The sequence below is a fragment of the Lampetra planeri genome, chromosome 9 (genome assembly GCF_965212315.1).
Source record: "Lampetra planeri chromosome 9, kcLamPlan1.2.h2, whole genome shotgun sequence".
NCBI classification, from domain to species: Eukaryota; Metazoa; Chordata; class Hyperoartia; order Petromyzontiformes; family Petromyzontidae; genus Lampetra; species Lampetra planeri.
This window is the reverse complement of record NC_136115.1, coordinates 13,998,291-14,018,392: the sequence shown is the minus strand read 5'-3', so window position 1 is coordinate 14,018,392 and position 20,102 is coordinate 13,998,291. Positions and strand designations below refer to the sequence as shown.

The 20,102-nt window shown below is 50.3% G+C and overlaps 1 protein-coding gene across 8 annotated transcripts in view; it reads right to left on the bottom strand.

Moving 5' to 3' along the window:
- The window catches only part of LOC144720725 (uncharacterized), a 55,328-nt gene that overhangs the window by 17,144 nt on the left and 18,082 nt on the right, over window positions 1-20,102 (bottom strand). For 4 of the 8 annotated variants that reach the window (XM_078597715.1, XM_078597716.1, XM_078597718.1 and 1 more), the window contains exons 3-9: window positions 15,177-15,330; window positions 13,075-14,889; window positions 11,060-11,271; window positions 9,252-9,354; window positions 3,325-3,400; window positions 1,800-2,199; window positions 4-84 (exon numbers count right to left, since the gene is read on the bottom strand). In XM_078597715.1, coding sequence (XP_078453841.1) covers window positions 4-84; window positions 1,800-2,199; window positions 3,325-3,400; window positions 9,252-9,354; window positions 11,060-11,271; window positions 13,075-14,794 — 2,592 coding nt within the window. In that variant the 5' untranslated portion in view covers window positions 14,795-14,889; window positions 15,177-15,330. The remainder of the gene's footprint in view (window positions 1-3; window positions 85-1,799; window positions 2,200-3,324; window positions 3,401-9,251; window positions 9,355-11,059; window positions 11,272-13,074; window positions 14,890-15,176; window positions 15,331-20,102) is intronic. The other 4 variants (XM_078597719.1, XM_078597721.1, XM_078597720.1 and 1 more) reach the window with 1 other exon arrangement.

Here is a 20,102-nt window from a genome sequence, read left to right as displayed (position 1 = left end):
TACCTGATCAATGCAGTCGGCCTCCTCCTTCCCGCCGGGGAACGCCGGCGGCGGAGTGGCAGGCGAGGGGCTCACGTCCGAGTCCTGGGGAAGGGTGACGGGCGGAAGCGAGTCATCGATTCAGGACCCCCATTGAGCACCGCGTTCAAACGGGTGAACGTGCACGCGGACGATGCGTTGGCTCTGGCTGTCGATCGCCAAGCATGTATGTATGTTGAACTTCTTTCGCACCGTATGTAGCCAACAATGCTAATCGGGGGTACACGGAGCACATCCAGCTTGGTTGTTGCCCGGCAGATGCGGCGTCTCCCCCGATTGCTTTGTTTTTATTTCAAGAGCCCAAGCGGGGCGAGTGACCTTGTAAGTTTACGCGCACGTGTAAAGTAAGCAACAGTGATAATTCACAACTGCCTTATGTCGACCCACCACTGGATGAGTTCTTCACCAAGCTGTGTGGGTGATGGACAGTGCGGAGCATTGAAATAAAAAGTAAACGTGACTGTGTATCGAGTTTGGTCCTGGCCTCCTGTCACTTAACCAACCGACAATTATCAGCGGGATGATATTTCGATTATTAAAAAAAAACACCTGTGGCATGGGAGGCCTTCATCCATTGATGGACTGGGAATGATTGGTGGTGCAGTGGTAATGCTTGCGTCTCACAGCAAGGAGGGACTGGGTTCGGTTCCCCACTCTGTGTGGACTTTGTATGTTCTCCCCCTATTCTGCATGGGTTCCCAACGAACGAGACTCTCAGTTGCCTCCCATAGCTAAAAAAAAATTCACACGTTGTAAGTGGAATTGGGCAAATATCCCAATGCTCAAATATTACCTGCAAATTTACTCAACTGGGATTGGCACACAGCGGCATCCTCATCCTCACCGCCAGCCTACGGCAAACACTCGGCAGTAACTTCCTAAAATGAGTGAGGCTTTCCTGGGTAAACAAGCGCAAGTAAATAACAAAAATATATTTTTTTTTTCTGAAGAAATGCCTGCAATGCCGCGAATGTTCTGCTCAGAGCACAGTGGGTGCTTTGCGATGGCCAATTTCTGGCTTGCGCGTGCACGCACATGGCATGACAATACCGCTCAGCGGCCAGCACGCAGCCGGGGCCTGCCTGGCAAAGATCGTTTCACCTTCATCTCTGGGCCGCCTCCATCCATCCCCCACCCCCCGTGTTACATGAGACGACGGTCAGAGCAGAATAAGATGTCAAGCTGTGTGGAGAGGCCAACCGAGATCAGTAGAGATATATAAATAATAAGACATATCTCTCCGCTGCGGAAGAACAAAACGCCAACTGAAAAATAAACCGCAGCATCAGTATTAAATTGTAAAAAAAAAAGATATCCAACCTTGGCCGGGTTTCACACAATGTTCCACAGAGATGTCTGGGCATATATTAGGGGATGTGTGAACTACTTATGGAGAAAAATATAATCAAGTCACATTTTTTTCTTAAAAAAAAGCAATATTGGATGAACGATCGTGGTAGCAATGTGTTCTGCATGGACGTCACTAAGCGTGACGTCCATGCCAGCTTAAGTGTACTTTGGGGCCAGGTGAAGTGTCGAAGGCTCGCTGGGCAGGTGTATGCATGTTGAACTTCTTTCGCACCGTACTGTTCTTTATATATCATAATCATAATAATTTGCTACCCTTGGTCAATAAACTGCTAGTTGAAGGCCTCCTCAAGCCGTCTGGGTTGTAGCGGTGTGGGTGGTCGCGGGACAGACCCAGGTGCTATGGGTTTAACGCAACGCCAACACGGCAGCACCAGCGAAACAAACATCACCTCATGTAGCACTCTCCGCAAGCGGAACAGCATCGTCTTGAGCGCCGTGCATTCGGTCATTATGTGCCTGTAGGTGGTGCCGCGCTGCTCGGGGCTGCAGAGGCCCTCCTCCGACGACCAGGGCAGCTCGAGGGGGGAGCGGGGGTGACGGCTAGCCGCTCGCGACGGGGGGCTCCCTCCAAGGGGGGGCAGGGAGCAGCCGTGGTGGCGCACGCTGGGGGAGCTCGGCGGGGGAGCGCCGTTCCCGCGGTCTTTTGAGGGGACCGGCGACGGCGATGGAAGAAGGGAGGCGGGGTGGCTTGCGTGGGCCGAACTCGTACGCTGATGCGGAGGCCCTGCGGGGTCCGGCTGCTCCGCTCTCTCCGGCTGCGAGCACTCAGAGCGCGTCCGGGTGCGGCCCCTGCGTGGAACGGTTACGACGGGAGGAGGGAGGAGGTATTAAAAGGAACGAGGAGGGCACCGCACAGCTCTTCGAAGGCCGTGGGCGCTCGCATCCCCGCCAGCGCCGACCTCTCATCCGGCGTGCAAGCCGATGCCTTTGCTCACTCGCTCGCATGGCAGCAGTGGCTCTTTTATCTCATCAGTCAAATGCATCGGTCGCAACCAAGTGAATGAAATATGGCCGAGGTTTGTTTTCAGTCTCCAGAAAGATAAAGATCTTCTACGAAGCTTCTGCCAGCTGCCAGAGTGCTGTTAGTGAGCACCTTCTCAGGCTGGCGCAGCACATAAAGCGGGTGATGTGGCGACCGCCACGCCTGGCTGGCTTTGTCTCCCCCAGTGCCAATGTTTACGAACCACACCAGGTTGAGTTTAATGTTGAGTTGACCGAGGGGGAGAGCCTAGGAAAAGGTTCAGATATCACTAGCCACTGATGTTAACCGTGGCTGGTAATCAAACTCCGGTTGACGGGTTGATAGCGCAGAGCGCAACCGCTGCGTTATCGCGCCCCACATACATACAGACACAAAGATAAAGATCCCCCGTTTAGCCTTTAACAGATTGTTAGGGCAAGTGCTGTTAGCGAGCACGTATTGAGGGCAGCACTGTGCCCAAGAGGGTGAGTTGGCCAGCACAATGCCCAGCCACCTTTGTCTCCCCATTGCTGATGTTTACACACCGCACCAGGTACGCTTTTAAGGATGAGTCGAACTAGGGGAGGCCCAGGACCGGTTCAAATATTCACCACTATTATTGGTTACGAGCGGAAACTGAACTCGGGTCGCGAGGTTCAAAGCACAACGCACTAGCCACTGCGCGACCACTCTCACATAAAAGACAGACGCACACGCGCATTCACACATGCACGCACACACGCAATACAATATCCCATCAATACAGGCATGTCTACAGTGATCAACGTGATGAATGAGCGTGTTAATTTAAATTAGGCAAATATGGAAAACATTTCCACAGGCTTCTTCATTGTCATAAGCGAGAATATTAAGTGGCATATTAATATATGCATATGAAAGGATTGAGCAAAAAAATATTACAGATGGTAATTCGCTGTAATTAAGTCGGAAACCTTTGTGCGTTCTCTGTCCAGCGCTGGAGATTCAGTTGCCGCATGTCCCCAGGGCTTTGCAGCGGCTCAATGCCACCTGGAAACAATGGCACAGCCACGGCGAGCATGAGGCATAATGGAAAAATTACAATTCACGTGATTTTGCAAGATCTAACCGGGAACAATTCTTCACTGTTTAATAACACCCAGCGTCCGTTGCGTACGACGACGTTTGTTTTTTTCCCCCCAATTCATTCCGCGCGAGCTACTGGTGCCTGCATCGTGAGGTGACGAATTCAACGGGAAAGCTCACAGAGCAACGCGGCGGCCCCACGTGTCGGAGAAGAATGGCATTTGGGGGGAGGACTTCCTCCCGAAAAAATCCTACAGGTGGCCGCTTTATCCTCTAAGGGGGCGCACTTTCCCCCACGCACTCTGCAAGATATTGAGCGCCACGGTGGCGAGATGTTAACTAACTCGGCCGAGATAGGAAACATCTCTGATGCCTATGTATTTGGAGTTTGCGGTGTCTCTCTCCCCGTGGTTGCGTAGATTTTTCTCCGGGTACTCCGGTTTTTCCCTCGACATTTGGAATCGACATCATGCGTTCAGAAGTATTTGGCTGCCTATGCATTTCCATGCGATAAGCCACTTCGTTGAGCTATCATATGTGGCCAGGTCACTTCTGCAAGAGAGCTATATGACTCGGTGAGCTTCACCTGGTAAAATAAAAATCGCAGTTAGTTTAGTTTGTCGCAAGACAGCTTTGAACCGATAATTTTTATTTTACTTCAGCTCAATCAAATGTAAAAAAACAAATGTAATGACGATCTTAATTTGGGAGCTTTCGTGACTGCAGGAATTATTCGTTGGTTCTTTTCGGTTAAGTCACGTCTAAAAATAAAATAATAAATCAAAATAAAACAACACATTACGACGTTTCGATTGCAACACAAGCAATCATCATCAGGCATAAAAGAAAATAGCAACAAAAATCTAACTAGAAAACTATAGACCGACATACACGCAGACAGACATCACAACGGCACACATAGAGAGGAGTATACAGGCACACGAAAATTAAATAACCTAGTAAAATATTGAAATGTGATGTAATACAACACAGAGAGTCGGTTAACACACAATTAACGCATGGCCTGGTTGACTACGTGTTTCAAAATTTGCTAAGTTAGAATTTTAAGTGTGAGCAACAAATATCTAACTAGAAAACTATAGACAGACATACAAGCAGACAGACATCACAACGGCACACAGAGAGAGGACACAAATCGGCTGTGTGAGCAACAAACATCTAACTAGAAAACTATAGACAGACATGCAAGCAGACAGACATCACAACGGCACACAGAGAGAGGACACAAATCGGCACAAAGAGATGGTCGTTTCTGTGACGATCCCTTAAATATAGAGAGGAGGGGGAGGGGACGGGGGGAGGGAGATGGCGGGGAGATCAATGAGTTCACGCCAACGTACTACCATTGTAAGACTCTCTGTGTTGTATTACATCACATTTCGATAATTTACTAGGTTATTTAATTTTCGTGTGCTTGTCTCCTAATTTTCAGGCTTGCCTCCCGTGCCGCGTTTGTCCTAATTTTCAGGTTTGCCTCCCGTGCCGCGTCTATCATCTCACTTACAATGGTAGTACGTTGGCGTGAACTCTCCCTCTCCCTCCCCCCGTCCCCTCCCCCTCCTCTCTATATTTAAGGGACCGTCACAGAAACGACCATCTCTTTGTGCCGATTTGTGTCCTTTCTCTGTGTGCCGTTGTGATGTCTGTCTGCTTGTATGTCTGTCTATAGTTTTCTAGTTAGATGTTTGTTGCTCACACAGCCGATTTGTGTCCTCTCTCTGTGTGCCGTTGTGATGTCTGTCTGCTTGTATGTCTGTCTATAGTTTTCTAGTTAGATATTTGTTGCTCACACTTAAAATTCTAACTTAGCAAATTTTGAAACACGTAGTCAACCAGGCCATGCGTTAATTGTGTGTTAACCGACTCTCTGTGTTGTATTACATCACATTTCAATATTTTACTAGGTTATTTAATTTTCGTGTGCCTGTATACTCCTCTCTATGTGTGCCGTTGTGATGTCTGTCTGCTTGTATGTCAGTCTATAGTTTTCTAGTTAGATTTTTGTTGCTATTTTCTTTTATGCCTGATGATGATTGCTTGTGTTGCAATTGAAACGTCGTAATGTGTTGTTTTATTTTGATTTATTATTTTATTTTTAGACGTGACTTAACCGAAAAAAACCAAAGAAGAAATGTAATGACGGTTTATCATGCTGTCCATTGCTAAACAGACAGGTGTAGCCCATTGGCTCATCACATCTAATACCATTTGAGGAATTATTCAGGGTCTTCAAAACAAGGATAAGGTAGAGGGTGTTCCAGATGTCCACCTTGAAGTCACCACTGGCACCGCGAAATATACAGTTATCCTAGACGGGATAACTATGGACACCATCCAAGAAGTGAAACCAGCCTCTTGGTTCAAGCTAAGAGGAGGTATTTTTGAAATGTTTACTCAGCGATGGTAGTGCCTTCATTTTAGTCTGATGGCCTCAATGGTATGGGTAGGCTCTCATCCAGAAGTGGATTGAGACAAGTAAATGATTGTTATTAATTATTCAAATTAATCCCTTGCAATGCGAATCGGAACAACACAATTACATTCAAAACCTTTGTTAATTTCACACCCTGAGTCTTCATCCAGATAACATTAAATAGAACGAGGATAATAGTTTTTATGTAAATTTAATTGTGATTTATTGTCACATGACTAAGAGGCATCCCTGGGCCCATCAGCCGAGCTCCGTTTGATATAACCATTTCACCTGAGGGGATATTTAATTTTCTTAACCGTCGCTATTAATAAAGAGACTATGGACAATTATAGAAAAATAATTAAGAGCGAGTGCCAGCCTAATCATTTGCTGTAGGACCCGAGGAAACATCACTGTGGGGTATCTGCCAGCTCCATAGCTGCTGCTACTACTGCCGCTGCTCGAAACAAAAGAGGAAAAAGGTGGGAAAAATCTTCCACCTGTTCCAAAAATAAATGTTGTCTCTTCGCTCTTGGGATGAAGAGTCCTGTGAAATAAGCTTGGGCCTGAAACACAGCAACGCCTGCTGCCTATCTCTCCTATTCCAAAACACAACTGTGCGGCATGAACAGAAAAATATGTAAATAATAGGCGACATTTCAGGCAATGGCCCATTCTTCCTCTCCACCGTGGAGGAGGTAGTGGGTTCAATTCCAACCCTTACGTCTGCTGTATATTTGAATTTTCTCTCTCCGTGGTCGCGTGGATTTTTCTCCGGGTGCTCCGGTTTTTCCCTCCACATTCATAATCAACAGAACACATTTAAGAGTATTTCGCTGCTATAAATTTCCACATAAGCCACTCTTTTTGAGCTATCATTTGTGGCCAGGTTTGCTTCTGAAAAAAGAGCGACATAAGCTCAGTAGTAGGCCTTACCCGGTAAAATAAAATAAAAATTGCGAGTTATTAGCCGTGAAAAGCTCTTCAAATGAGCATGGTGGCACGGTGGTGAGTGCAGAGAGGAACCGCCAGGGAGAAGACTGGGCCACGTGCCCCACCACGCGGGGCCACCACGCAGCAATCTGTTGACCTTCTTGTTGTAAAACAAATCAGTGTTAATCTGCCCCAACGCCGATCTGACAGGGAAGTTCGTAGCAGCATTCCTTCATGGGATTTGGGACGGTAAATCAATTCAATTAATCAAAGGATTGAATTCTGTAAATCAATATCATTGATGAATTAACCTTCCATTTGAATTAACTCTTTCATCCATCTGTTACCCTGAGAATGCACTAACACAATGCAAGTATGACAGCAATTTTGTGGACTTGATTTTTCATGACGCAGTTACTAGAAGCATCTCCATTGGCAAACAAATTTGGACCACACGAAATTAAGTGGCCACGGTGGGGGATAAATTCATATGCACGTGCTTTGTGGGGCTTCTTAAATTATCTCCGATTCTGTAAACGAGCAGAGCACCTGCCAAACCCTGAGAGCCCGAGAGAACAAAAAATAAAATACTATGCCTCCCCATCTAATAGCGATCCGAAATTATCAACCTTTTGGGGACTTTTCATTCCATTTTCAAAGTGGCTGGAAATCCAATACGCTTGTTGGCAATTTTGTCCAATTATGCTGCTGTGCCCTAAACCAAAGTAGCTGAAACAGAGGGCCTGCATTATTGGATTCATGCAAATATCATCGGCAGAGGCGAATCAATGGCCGGGATACGCCCCCTGCTCATGACCCAACTCGCCTGCCAAACACCCCGTTCCCCGTGCATCAATTAAGCCCATTGGTCACTAATTGAAAACAAATCCCCACGAGCATTCTCCACAATTAAAATAGGTATTGACAAAACGGTCCGATTCGGACGAAGGCTGACAATCCATCAGTCCCAACCTGCCGTCTCCAATTCGGTGGACAGATAACGATGGAATTGGGGTGCAAGTAGGGAGGGTGGGGGGGGGGGGCGTGTTTGTGTGTAGGCTATCTTTGAACACGGGGAGGAGGAGAAAAATAGCAAGGACATCGCTAGCTTGTACCGTGGCGCGAGGGGTAAAAAGGGACCCATTACTCAAATTAACACGGTGCTCTGAGAATGCAGTGTTGGGAGGAGGAGGAGGAGAGAGAGTACGCCACGACAGGAACACCGAGACGGGATTCCCTGTGATCCTGAGATTGAGCCCCAGGGCTGACAAGCGATGTAGGAGCAGTCCAGGTCCTATGTTCTGGAGATTTCATACGCGCAGTGAATTTTACGGGTCTTAATTCAATCACCTCTGCACGTCAAAAAAAAAAGCGTTCAACGGCAGCACTTTTGCCATTCGGGGTGAAGAGAATAAGGGAGGCGGTGCGTAGAACAGCACTGTGTGGGCTGAAAGGGCGCCAAACTCGTGGTTCCTGTGAGGAGCACATCAACTACGGTGCATCGTGCTTCCTTCTTCCAGTCGCTGTTGTCCTTCCCCCGCACCTCTGATTAGCACGGTTGGCTAAGTACGGTTGCGAAAAAAGTTCAACGTACATACGTACATCAAGTGACAGGGCCGAGCAGTAGCGCGTTCGCCACTTGGTGGAGAAGTTCACACTTCGAATCCAGCGGCCACCCTGCTTATTACTACCGGTTTAATGACCATCTTACTATGAGTGTAAAGACCATATTACTAGGGATCTAATCACCATATTACTACGGGTGGAATGTCCATATTACTACTCGTCACCTGTTTCACTGTGGAAGTTCATGATCCCATGATGCATTGCGTGCCAGGGGTCAGCGTCCACATTTGCCAAATTGAAGAAAATTACGACGCAAATTAATTGATTGGGATCTCACATAGCAGCGATTTATTGCCCCCCGCCTACTGGCAGACTAATTCCCCAGGTCACTCTTGCAAGTAAGACTCTATCCTGGTCTCTGCGTTCTCACCTTGTTAAACAAATGACAAATGGTAACTTCCATAATGGGCACTTTTCCCAACGGCCTTTTGAGTAGGCTAAGATGTGTTCGAGAGTGACGTTGAAAAATATGGGAGTGGCATTTTCAGACATGGTGATGCGTGGTTGCAATCCAACACTGCATAGGTTGGGTTGGTGGCTCACGGAAAAAGGACTCTGTGCGTGGCACACGGATCTGCTGTGCTACATGAGGTTGCCTGCACAAGGGGATGGAGCAATCTGATTATCGACCTTTACATACAGATTTCTCAGGGTAAAAATGTTTCCTCCCACGTATATAAAAAAAAAAATATGAAAAATAAGAAATGTTCTAAATATCCTGTGCAGGTCCTGCTACAAAGAAAGTGTATTGAGACTCGGTGCGGATTGTGCACTGCTAAATTGGTGTCTCTCGCTCGCCCACAAACTCACTCACTCCCTCACCTGTGAGCAAGCTCAACCCATTCAGCGATAGTTCAAGGTGCTCCGAGTCAAGCATGAGGTCATCCTCATCGAGCTCCAGAGAGCCCAGACTGTGCAGCATGTCCTGTACACACATAAGAGGGTGGGAGTGGACGGCAAGACGCGCGCACTGAAGCGTTGGAAGCGCTGGCACCACGTAAAGAACAAAGACCGTTCACACCCGATAAGAGGAACCCTCCCTCGACTCCGTATTCTACGCAAAATGTCCAAGGCGTCGTAGAAATCGAACTGGAAACGTTTTCGCACTTTTTTCCGGAAAAAAAATATATTTTAATGCCGCACTTTTTTTTTTACTTATTTTCAGCTGCACTAACTGGGGATGCATTCTGCAAACGGCGCGCAGGCCACAAGACACGAGTGGCTGACTGGCCGCTGGACCGCGAGGAGGAAGGGGTGGGGGGGGGGGGGACGATGGGGGGAAGGGAACACTTGATCCTGCTGATGGACAGGGATGTGAATTAAATGGCAATAAATTGCCTGCGCAGAGTGCACAGCCGTGCTGCTATGAAAAAAAGGGGGACATCATCAAAGGTTATATTTTCTTTTAACATATTTTAAGTAGAGCAATAGAAGTTCACGTCAGTCACGAAACCAGAAAGTATATATATATTTTTAAACGCCTGGCGAAGACGGCGCAGAGGCTTTTAGCGTGGCCACGCGTGGAGGGGGAGGAGAGAGAAAGGGAACGACGTTGCTCCCAGCTGCGCGTGATGCACAACGCGACTGGGCCCACGGGGTTAGAAGGCCGCCACCGCCACCCGGTGGGCAGAAGTGGCAGCACAGCTCCCCGAACCCAGGCACAGGATTTCGCACTTGAGCATCAGATTCAGAATATTGATTTGTACTGGAGGAATCCGATGTCCAGTAGCTTTCACAGATGTCCAGTAGACCTCCAACTGCTGGACTACGACTACCGTCTGTAACTCAGTTATCTAGCGGTGCTTGCTGCTGCGTTGCAAGCGATGCACGAGCACAATTAACAAGAAATAAACCCCACATTTGTCAATAACACTGCGGCATTAAAAAAATGTAATAGGCGACGTTTCAGGCAATGGAACTTCTTCACAGCGCATTGATATACTATGAAGACGACCACTGCCCACAAAGCATTGTGATTTGATGAAGGACCATCATTGTTATATATTTAGCCTTTTCACGCAAAGTTATTGACGAACGCGTTGAGGTTTTTTTTGCATTTGCCTAATCATTTACACCTCTTTGGTCTGCCAAGTGAGACGTATTTGGAGGCGAAAGATGGCATGCAGGTGGCACGTGATGTATAAACACAAGGCTCGAAGCCGTGCCTCTTGAATCCACCTTCCGCTTGTCATTGCACGGTTACGTTGTGGGCAACAGAGTGCGGCGCATCAAGATGCACTGTTCCACTGAGTCTACCCTCCCAGGCCTCACGGCACTGGCCAGGATGTTGATAAGCGGTGAGTTGACTCCCATGACCGAAGGCGGCGCGTGAGGGAGGCCTTCGCCGAGGGCTGCAAGTTACCGTCACAATTCAAATAAAATGCAATGGCGATGCGAGTGGGCACATCACAATTACCCAATAAACGTCGTTGAATTTCACACGGTGACACTTTATCCAGAAGACAAAACGAAAACGTGACTCTTAAAAAATTAAAAGGCACCGCCGGTGCGGTCTGCCCCTCCTCCGCCTTTCGCCCGCGTCTGAACTCATCGGCGTTCTGGAGCCAGCTCGGCACGGGAGCCGGGCAAACGAGCGACGGCGACGCCGCGCGCACGCGGGCGAGACCCACCATGCTGTTGACTCCAGAGGAGGCGAAGCTCTCGCCGCGGTCCCTCCGGTCCTCGTCGTGATGCCGGTGCCGCGACGCCGGCACCGGCATCGCCGCCGCAGTAACCGCCACGCCGCCACCACCGCCGTCGTTGTCGTCTTTCAGCGCTCCGTCTCCCTCCGAGCCCTCGGACAGCCGCCGCAAGAACTCCCCGGCCTGCGCCCTGCCGCCCGCTGCAGGGTCACGCGCCAATCGCACGACGAAAACAAGCGTCAGGTTTAGGAGACCTCGGCAGATTTTTTTTTCAGGAGATGTTTGGGACGGAGGGGTGGCCGGTGGAGATGCAAAGAGGGAAGTACGAGGTGACGGTTAAATTTTCGCTCGCGCTGCTCGACTTCGGATTTCCCTCCAGCGCTCTTTGAACCTCGCTCAATTCAAGAAACGTGTTAACTCTATTTTACAGCTTCAATCATGCTGTTTGCTGCTTGCCGCTCGGCGTTGTGGGAATTCGGAACCTGTGCTCAGCGACTGTATTTAAAAAAATAATAACAATAATCGACTGCCCCAAGCACATTCAGCTCGCCTTGCCGTCAATTTCCTTCTCCACTCCCCAAACCCTCAATGCCGAAGCAGCCAATCAGACAGCCTGACACTGTCCTGCGAGAGCGACACGCAGTTAATGGCCAAGAGTGTGGCTCCCCTCAGGGGAGAGGGGGAGGGTCAATAGCAGTGTTGGGAGTGGGCAGAGCAAAAGGAATGGATCCGCAGGCAATGTTCAACACAACTCTAATAGGCTCTGTCTACCTCGTGTTTGAGTTGTGAGGCCACTATACGCGGTGGGGGCAGCCGTAACGCATTGTGTCGACTGGGTCCCCCCCTACCACCCCAGCGGGACGATGAGAGCTCAGAGCGTAACCGCGTGGGATTGTCACGCTCCGTGCGCGGGGCCCATTATTGGTTTACGCCGCGTCACAAGGCCCTGTCGACGCACAACATGCAACCGTGCACGGTAGCCTGTTTGCGGGCCGATAGCCGAGTTGACCAGGGTACCGCGCTGGCCAGATGTTAACTACTTCGCCTGGTATACAGGAGGTCGTGGGTTCGATCCCAACCCTGATGCCTGTATATTTGGAGTCTGCATGTTCTCTCCGTGGTCGTGTGGATCTTTCTCTGGGTCGTAAGGGTTTTCCCTCCACATATATAAGCATACATTTACAGTATTTGGCTGCTATTAATTTCCACATGATAAGCCACTTATCATGTGATCTATAAACATTGTGGTGGAGGGGAATACAAATGTAAGCGATTTTTGCTTTGAAAAATCGGTACGCAGTAAGATGGTTTGATCATTGGCAGCTTGTCATGCAAAACAGGGTTAGGCAAGTAGGCAGGAGTGCGCACAAACTTCCGCTCGCCCGAGTTTCCCCGAACGGATCAATCGCGGCAGCGCAGAAGGACGGACGAGGCTCCCCGCTAATGCGGGCTCCGCTCACAGCCGGGTGGAGGAGCGTGCGACCGCGGCTTTGACGGCTCGAAAGTCGAGACCCTGCGTCAGCGATTGGCGTTTTGTGTTTCAGTCCTGTATCGAGTAACGTACAACTCGATTGGCCATGTGAGCACCAACGCACTGTCTGGCCTGCCGAGCCACCGTACACACACTGGAGTGATTTGTACACACCGACAGTTTACCAGCTCAATGAACCACTTGAAGTCAGTGGTGCCTAGGTCAAATGGTCGCACGCTTTGGTTTTGTATTTGTTTTATATATGAGCAGATCAACTGCGCAGGCTACTAACCCTCCCTCCATTTCACTACAATGAGTGTCACAACAGCTGGCACACAACCAGTCCTACACACCTGTTGTGACAGGCATCCTACTGACAACCGCAGAACCACTGTTATTACATCAATTGTGTGGGTTAGGAAAAGCAACGCCCTCCTCTTACATCCGTACGGTATAATATTCGGGTCAACGAGGCCTCTGGTGAACTGTTACGGTCACAAGTTGCACGGTAGCGACGGCGGAATGTGTTTACCCTTGAGCGGAAGAGCTCTGTGCGGAAAGCTGGCGTCTCCGCCAGGGTCCGCGCCGGGTCCCCCCGCCGCCCCGTGCGCCTCGTCCCAGCACGCGGCCGCCACCGCCACCTCCTCGATGTGCAGCTCCTGGGCCTGGCGCCGCCGCGCCGCCGTCACGCCGCCGGCCCGCACCACGCTCTCGTTCACGCTCCACGCCAAGCTCTCGGGGCCGCTCTCCGTGCCCCGGGGGTCGACCCCCCGGGTGACGGCGACGTCCCCGGAGGGGGCCGGCGCGTACGCCGCTGTCGGACCAACGCCGACACCGCAAAGGTTCGTCGCGGGGTGATGCGCCAAGCCGCCCTGGTAAAAAAAGCGCGATCCGCCCACAGCACGCCCGTCGCCGCCGGGCGCCGCGGCTTCCCTCTCCGCGGAGCGAGTCTCGGCGACGAGAGGAAGGCCGGGCCGCGACGGGTCCGCCCTCGCCGGTGTCCTTCGCGGGGATGCCGGGCTGACGGTACCGAGGTGTGGCGCAGACGTTCCCGGGGAGGCGCAGTGACGGCCGTTGTGCCCGTCAGTCGGCGCTGTCGCGGGCTTCTCGAGGCAGCCCCGCTCGTCGTCATCGTCCACTCGGTCAGCGCCGGCGTGCGCGTTGGCGTTTTTTATTGCTGATTGATCGGCGGCGTTCGGCCCGTCCGCTTGGTGGAGCCGACGTGGACTCTTCCCGTCGCCGGCTCGGGGGGCCGAATCGCCGTCTACATCGGCTTGGTTTCTCTCCCAGACGTGGCTGGAGGTGCTCTGCGTCTTCACGATGATGTTCTGGAAAACGGAGCTCTCCCGCGACCCTGTCAGGCTCCACACCTCGCACACGTTGTCTGCCGACGCCGTCTTCACGAACCTCAGCGGCCTCTCCGCGGCCGCCTCAAGAAAGTCCACGCCTGGCGACCGCTCCTCCTCCTCCCCTTCTACCGGCGCCGCAACCGCCGGCGCAGCCTCCCTCTCCTGGAGCTCCCGAGGATCCGTCTCCTCGGTCAGCTCCAGCAGGGGAAGCGCCACGGCGGCGTTGCGGTAGCCGGTCATCACTGCCTTGTCGAACTCTCCCGAGTTGCGGTTGGGCCGGATGCAGCTGCGGAACACGCCGCGTGTCGCCGACGTGAGCAGCGACTCGCGAGCGAACGAGTCGGAGAGCGACCGCTTCACCTTCTTGCTGCTGCGCTCGCCGCCCGTCGGGAAGCGGAAGCCTCGGGAGAACCTCGAGCCCGAGGCCGCGTCATCCCTGCTGTCCACGCTGCTGCTGCAGCGGCTCGACTTGGACTCAAGGGTGGCCGAGTTGAACCCATCACGGGGCGACTCGCAGAAGCTGAACTCCCGCTCGCCGCTGCCCATCGAGTCGCGGTTGGCCGCATCGCCTCCCATCGGCCGCATCGGCACCATCGTGGGCGTCGCTACCAATGCCGCCGCCGTCGGGGACGACGGCGTCTTCTTCTTGCTGCTCCGGAGCGCAAACGACGGGCGCCGGAACAAGCTAAAGCGCTTGCCCGCCGAGTCGCCTGTCCCGGCGCTGCTGGTGATGCTGCCGCTGCCGTTGCTGCTGGTCTTCCCCGACGCGGAGCTCGTGCCCGAGTCGACGTACAGCGGGCTGCTGCCGCTGCTCGCGGCCGGCCGTGCCGGAGAGCGGCGCGTCAGCCGCGGCAGACGAGAGGCCAGTGTACTTTTCTTGTGGTCGTTCACTTGACCCTCCATCGTTAGTCGCAGAGTTCGCGTTGGGGGCCTGGCGGCGATGGGATTTTTTTTTTTATAATACTATGATGCGTCTTGTTCAGCAGCTCCGCTTCCACCTGCAGGATAAACAATAACAATGGCCGCTTTTAATTAATTACGTTTGGAAGAACAGCAGCACAAGCAATGGCAACAATAATTTAAATTGTATCTTAAATATGATAATGCAGGAAAAAAGAACAAAATCGAGTTGTCCGGGGAACAGCTCCGATAGGACTCTCAAAAGCAAAACATTTGGTCGTTTGTCCCGCGACCAATAACGTCGCGTGCATCAAACACACGAAAAAAAAACGAAGTCACTTAGGGGATTAGAGAGACTCAGGGGATCCACATTCGCGGCACTCACCTGAGCTCTCTTACGAGCCGCCCGTCGCACATTACGGAATTAGGCCATGGCTCCCGCGCAGCGCTTACTCCGGGTCGCGCATCATCTCCACGCGAACCACGTTTACGACGTCAAGGCAACCGCACGTCAGCACATCGCGCTCCGGTCGGTCACTCTACGAAAGAAGAAGGGGGGGTGGGCGACGTCAATGAGCCAGTGTCAGGACATATTAGCTCGGCGGATTGCGCCGCGTCGCAGCCAGAGCACGTCAAAAAGCCCCGGTAACGTTCCGGCGGCGAGGATCCTTTTCCTCTGCCTCGGATTATTTACTTACAAAAATTTACTGCAATAGTGGGGCGTGCATTCATGACGCAACAAGCAGGCCTTGCTGGTGTGAATACAGGAATGAGAGCGGCTGCGGGGGCGAAGATATTCATCCGTGAAATAAATACGGGGGGCGTCCATCGCCGTCTTTTTCCCCATGACAATACGAGCGACGAGCGGGCGAGTCCGCGCGTCAATACCCCCCCCCCCACCCGTGACGGACATGCAAACGCGCGGCAACACGGCACGGCAAGGACCGTGGCACTTTCACCCCGTAAGCCTTTGTTTTTAATTCCAAGCCTCTTCGGAGAGAGAATGGGCCCTGGATAATGCAAATCCTTCAATAAGCAGGAATACATTTTGGCACTTATGCCGTGGACGCAAACACAAATGCCGAAACGACAACTTAAGGAGACAAAAGGGTTATTCCAAAGGCTTATTCCGCACTATATTACAGACTCTTAATTTCCTACTCGTGCGGGCTTTTGAGAACAGAGCCATGCTTAGCTGGCCACATTTAGCCTTGTGAGATGTATGGCTGCTTTACGATGGGCAAGTTGTCATGATATGCTGATCCACAGTAGGGAGCCAATGCAGGACTCAGCGGTGCGGTGTCCGTCAGTTCCAGGGATCTCAGTTAGCGATTCAACTATGTATGTATGTATGGAACAATGTCACCATCACCGATGTGGAGCAGGGGATTCGACCCTCTCCCCTCCCACAATTCCTCGCTCCGTTTGTCTCTTTCCCTGTCTCTCCTCACGTCCCTATCCTCGTATGCCAGTGTGTCTCTCCCTGTCTCTACTCATGTTGCTCTCTCTGCCTTCGCACGTCTCTCTTTACAAGTGTCTTTCTCTCCTCGTATTTCTGGCGCAAAAGAGAACATTTGCTCCGACAATTCTGACCGTGACTTTTAAAATTTGGCGCTATACTCCCACTAATTGTGCACATTAATTATTTAATATGGTTCTACAGATCCATGAATGTGCTCGTATTGATTTCCCACCAGCTGGTTAACAAAAACAAAGACCCCCTGTGTAGCCTGAACAGACTGTTGGGGAAAGTGCTGTTAGCGAACACCTATGAAAGCCGGAACGGTACGCATGAGTTTGGGTGGACAGCACTACGCCCGACTGCCTTTGTCTCCCCCAGTGGCGATGTTTATACACTGCACCAGTTACCCAGGACCGGTTCAAATAATCGTCAAAGGTGGTGGCCGTGAGCCGGAATCGAACCCGAGTTGTCGGGTTCGTAGCGCAGCGTGCTAACCGCTACACCACCGCTCCCCACCTGCTGGTTAGCAGCACCAGGTTCAGGAGCATAACACCGATGAGCAGATGCAATTCCATTGCTGTACCAAGGCATGATGTAGTCCATAAGCCCACATCATATATATATAATTATCACTTGCCGGTATCACCTGGGGAGGGGGCATAACTTTATTAGTTCCAATTTCCTTATTTAGCCAACAACAGTGAATTGAGTGATAATTAACCAAGTGAAACGTGCGTTATCAAATAATTCACTCTCGTTAGCGGTGCAAATACATCGGTATGACTCAAGTTGTGCTACCTTAGGTGGTACCAGCTTCTGCTCTGGCCCATGTGATGAGTTTGCAATTGTGGCGCGTTTGCAATAAACGTTTAAATGACCGATATGGCTCCAGGATTATATTCCACACTGGCAGTCAGTAATCATCAGTATAATCATGAAGTGGATCTTCACTTAAGCACAGTACGAAATCCAATTAGGACTGTGTTTCAGATGCAGATGATTTGTTTAACTTCCTTAATACCGGGTGATGATGCTGAAAGTTTTCGCGTTTGTGCCAAACCACTCGCCGCCGCATCCATTAATGAGCCACTTTTGATAAAACCATAATTAATTATCTCCAAAACAATACCTACCATAAATTATAGTTTCCTGATCCGTGGAGCTGCCCAAATGCAAAAACGCTTTGCCAGACGAGGCGGGGTACCAAATTATTAAAACGTGTGTGGATTACTCTCTCACCAAATTGTTAAACGTGTGGATTGCTCTCACACACACCGGTCGTGCCAGTGAAGCCGTAATACATTGGCACGTTTGTTCATCACGTGACAACTTTCTTAATTGGCCGTGTCGAATGTGTATGCATGCATGTTGAAATTATTTCTCACCGTACTAATCGTAGGTACGGGGATGAGTGATGGTGTTAATGCCGATGATTGTGATGAGACTGATGTTGATGGCGGTATAGGTGGCAGCAGCGATTGTAATATGGGTGATGATAGTGGTGAGGTGCGAGTGGTGGTGATGATGGCAGTAATGGGCTAAGTAAATGGTGCTTATCATTTACCTGACAATGCAAATGCCTTTGACGCTGATGAAGGTGGCAACCCAGAGGTTACATTCACACACTTTAACAGCTTTACTCTTAGAGTTTTAAATTTTTTTTTAATTAAAACCTTAAGGCAGCAATTGTGTACTTATGAACATGTAATTCACAGCGAGTAATTTTATTTTGTTATTTATTTATACGCTAAGGTTTACGACACAGTTTACTTACGCATCATACACATACAGCGACCTACCGCGTCACACACACAGGGAACCACCACCGCCCATAAGCACAGCGAACTGCCACATCACACACACAGTGAACCGTCTGGGAATCTTAAACGTGAGAACCCATGTGACCTCGGTGGTGGTGGTGATGATGGTGATGACAAGAATGACGTCTTACGAAGACGCAGCATGAAAACGCACGCCCTTCATATCACCCGGTAGCGGCCGCATTACCGCTCTCGACCGTAAAAATAATCAACGCCAAAATCGCCAGCTCTCTCATTGAATTGAGCCGCTATGCTCACGTTTTCTAGAAGTTGGCACAAAATCACCCGGCACGCGCCCCATCTCATCAGAGGCTGCAAGCCAAGCAAGAGCTTGAGCCTGCATATTGAGTGTTGGATGGGGCGACCACCACGGATGGTACCAGTAAGAGCACTACAGCAAAATCCATTGATGGACTGAAATCCTACGCTCCAAACGTCTGTCTATGCTCCTCGCCTACACAAAGCCCTGGCTGACCAGCGTGGTAAAGTATGGTCCAATAACTTCGACGTCCCACGCAGCGTGGTGAGGCCCTCAACCAGCAGTGGCTTGACAAAGGGCTATGCGTGCGTGCATCTAGTACGAGTGTGGGTCCCCGTCAACGTTTGTGGCCTTGGGGTAGCATTAAGAAATGTGGGAGGGTGCATTCTATTTATGTACTGACTGCTGTTATACAATGAGCCACGTAATTAATTGTAAACACGCTGCACAGCGGCCAAACAGGTCGGTCCGCACCTGTCAAGAGCAGTCTCACAGGTGTGCCCCTGGAGATTTCACGACATCTGTGAGAGCCAACAAAATGGAACCAATCGGGCCAGTCACTTAACTAGGCCGCACAACACAACACAGGGCTGACCCTTGGTATCTTCGAGGAATAGAATGTACAGGAGGCTACAGCGAACCTCCTCCCCCACAACCTCCAGTGCTAACGATTTAGAGGCGGCACCGCTGGAATGCCGTGTTCAAGTCCAGGCATTAGCCTGTGATTAAACTGGGTTCTCAAGTGCAGCGAGTTGTGAGTCTCAACATGGCCACCAATGACCCCCCTCCCCGGCCCCCATCACATTCAATTTGGTTTTGAACTTAATTTGGCTAAATTACAACTCTAATGGGACTCATTTCTTTGTTGTGATAACTTTTGTTGTTGTTTCTGATTTTTGTTTTGGTGCCATTTCCTAATTTGTTTATTCATTTTTCATTTTACTTGGTCGTAGCGTTTTAATTTGCTCAGTATGCACGTGTGCGCACTTTTGGCTTCTTTCGCGCCGTATGTAGCCAACCACGTATATAAAATTTGGTCCTTATATCGTTGCGGGATGCTGTTGGCATGAATGATGCTATACAGAATTAAAGTATTATTAATTAAAATGATCGGTTTAACTGTCATGCGACGAACATTACTCTTGGTGGGAAAGTGCTGCCACCTACTGCGTGGACCCGAGGTCAGTGGAAGGAATCTCAAGAGGCAGCTCTGCGAGATCCACTTCCGCGGGCCCGTCGCAATGCCCTGCGAGAGTAGCAGATGGATTATTTGTCTAAAAGATGCGACGCCTATAGAATGATCTGGGGGGAAAAAATAATAATTTTTTTGGACGGACAAGCTGGTGCCTGAGCTCCCCAGACCTACCCCTGCTGTCTGCATCCTCTGCTTGCCCCGAGGGGGGAGCTCGCTTGCTCATCTCATTTACAGATAACATCAGATGCATTTAACATTCCTTTCACAAAATGCCTTATATAGTATAACAGGAGCAGTGAGCCCATGTTTACTCCCCTCTCTCACTTCAATTACCCTACATATAATTAAATACAAATAATAATTATTGGTGTTTTGGTTATTATTATTGCTGCTGCTGCAACTAGTCAAACAGAATGCATTACGAGGTCAACAAATACCATGAATGTTGACAATAAAACATTGCAAATAAAACTTTCAATTTTTCATTAAATGTCAAACATAAGGTCAACGTGGCCTCTCTTAGTCTGGGAGGTGCAAGTGCCCGCATGTTCAGGGCATGCACCTGTTGTTCACCG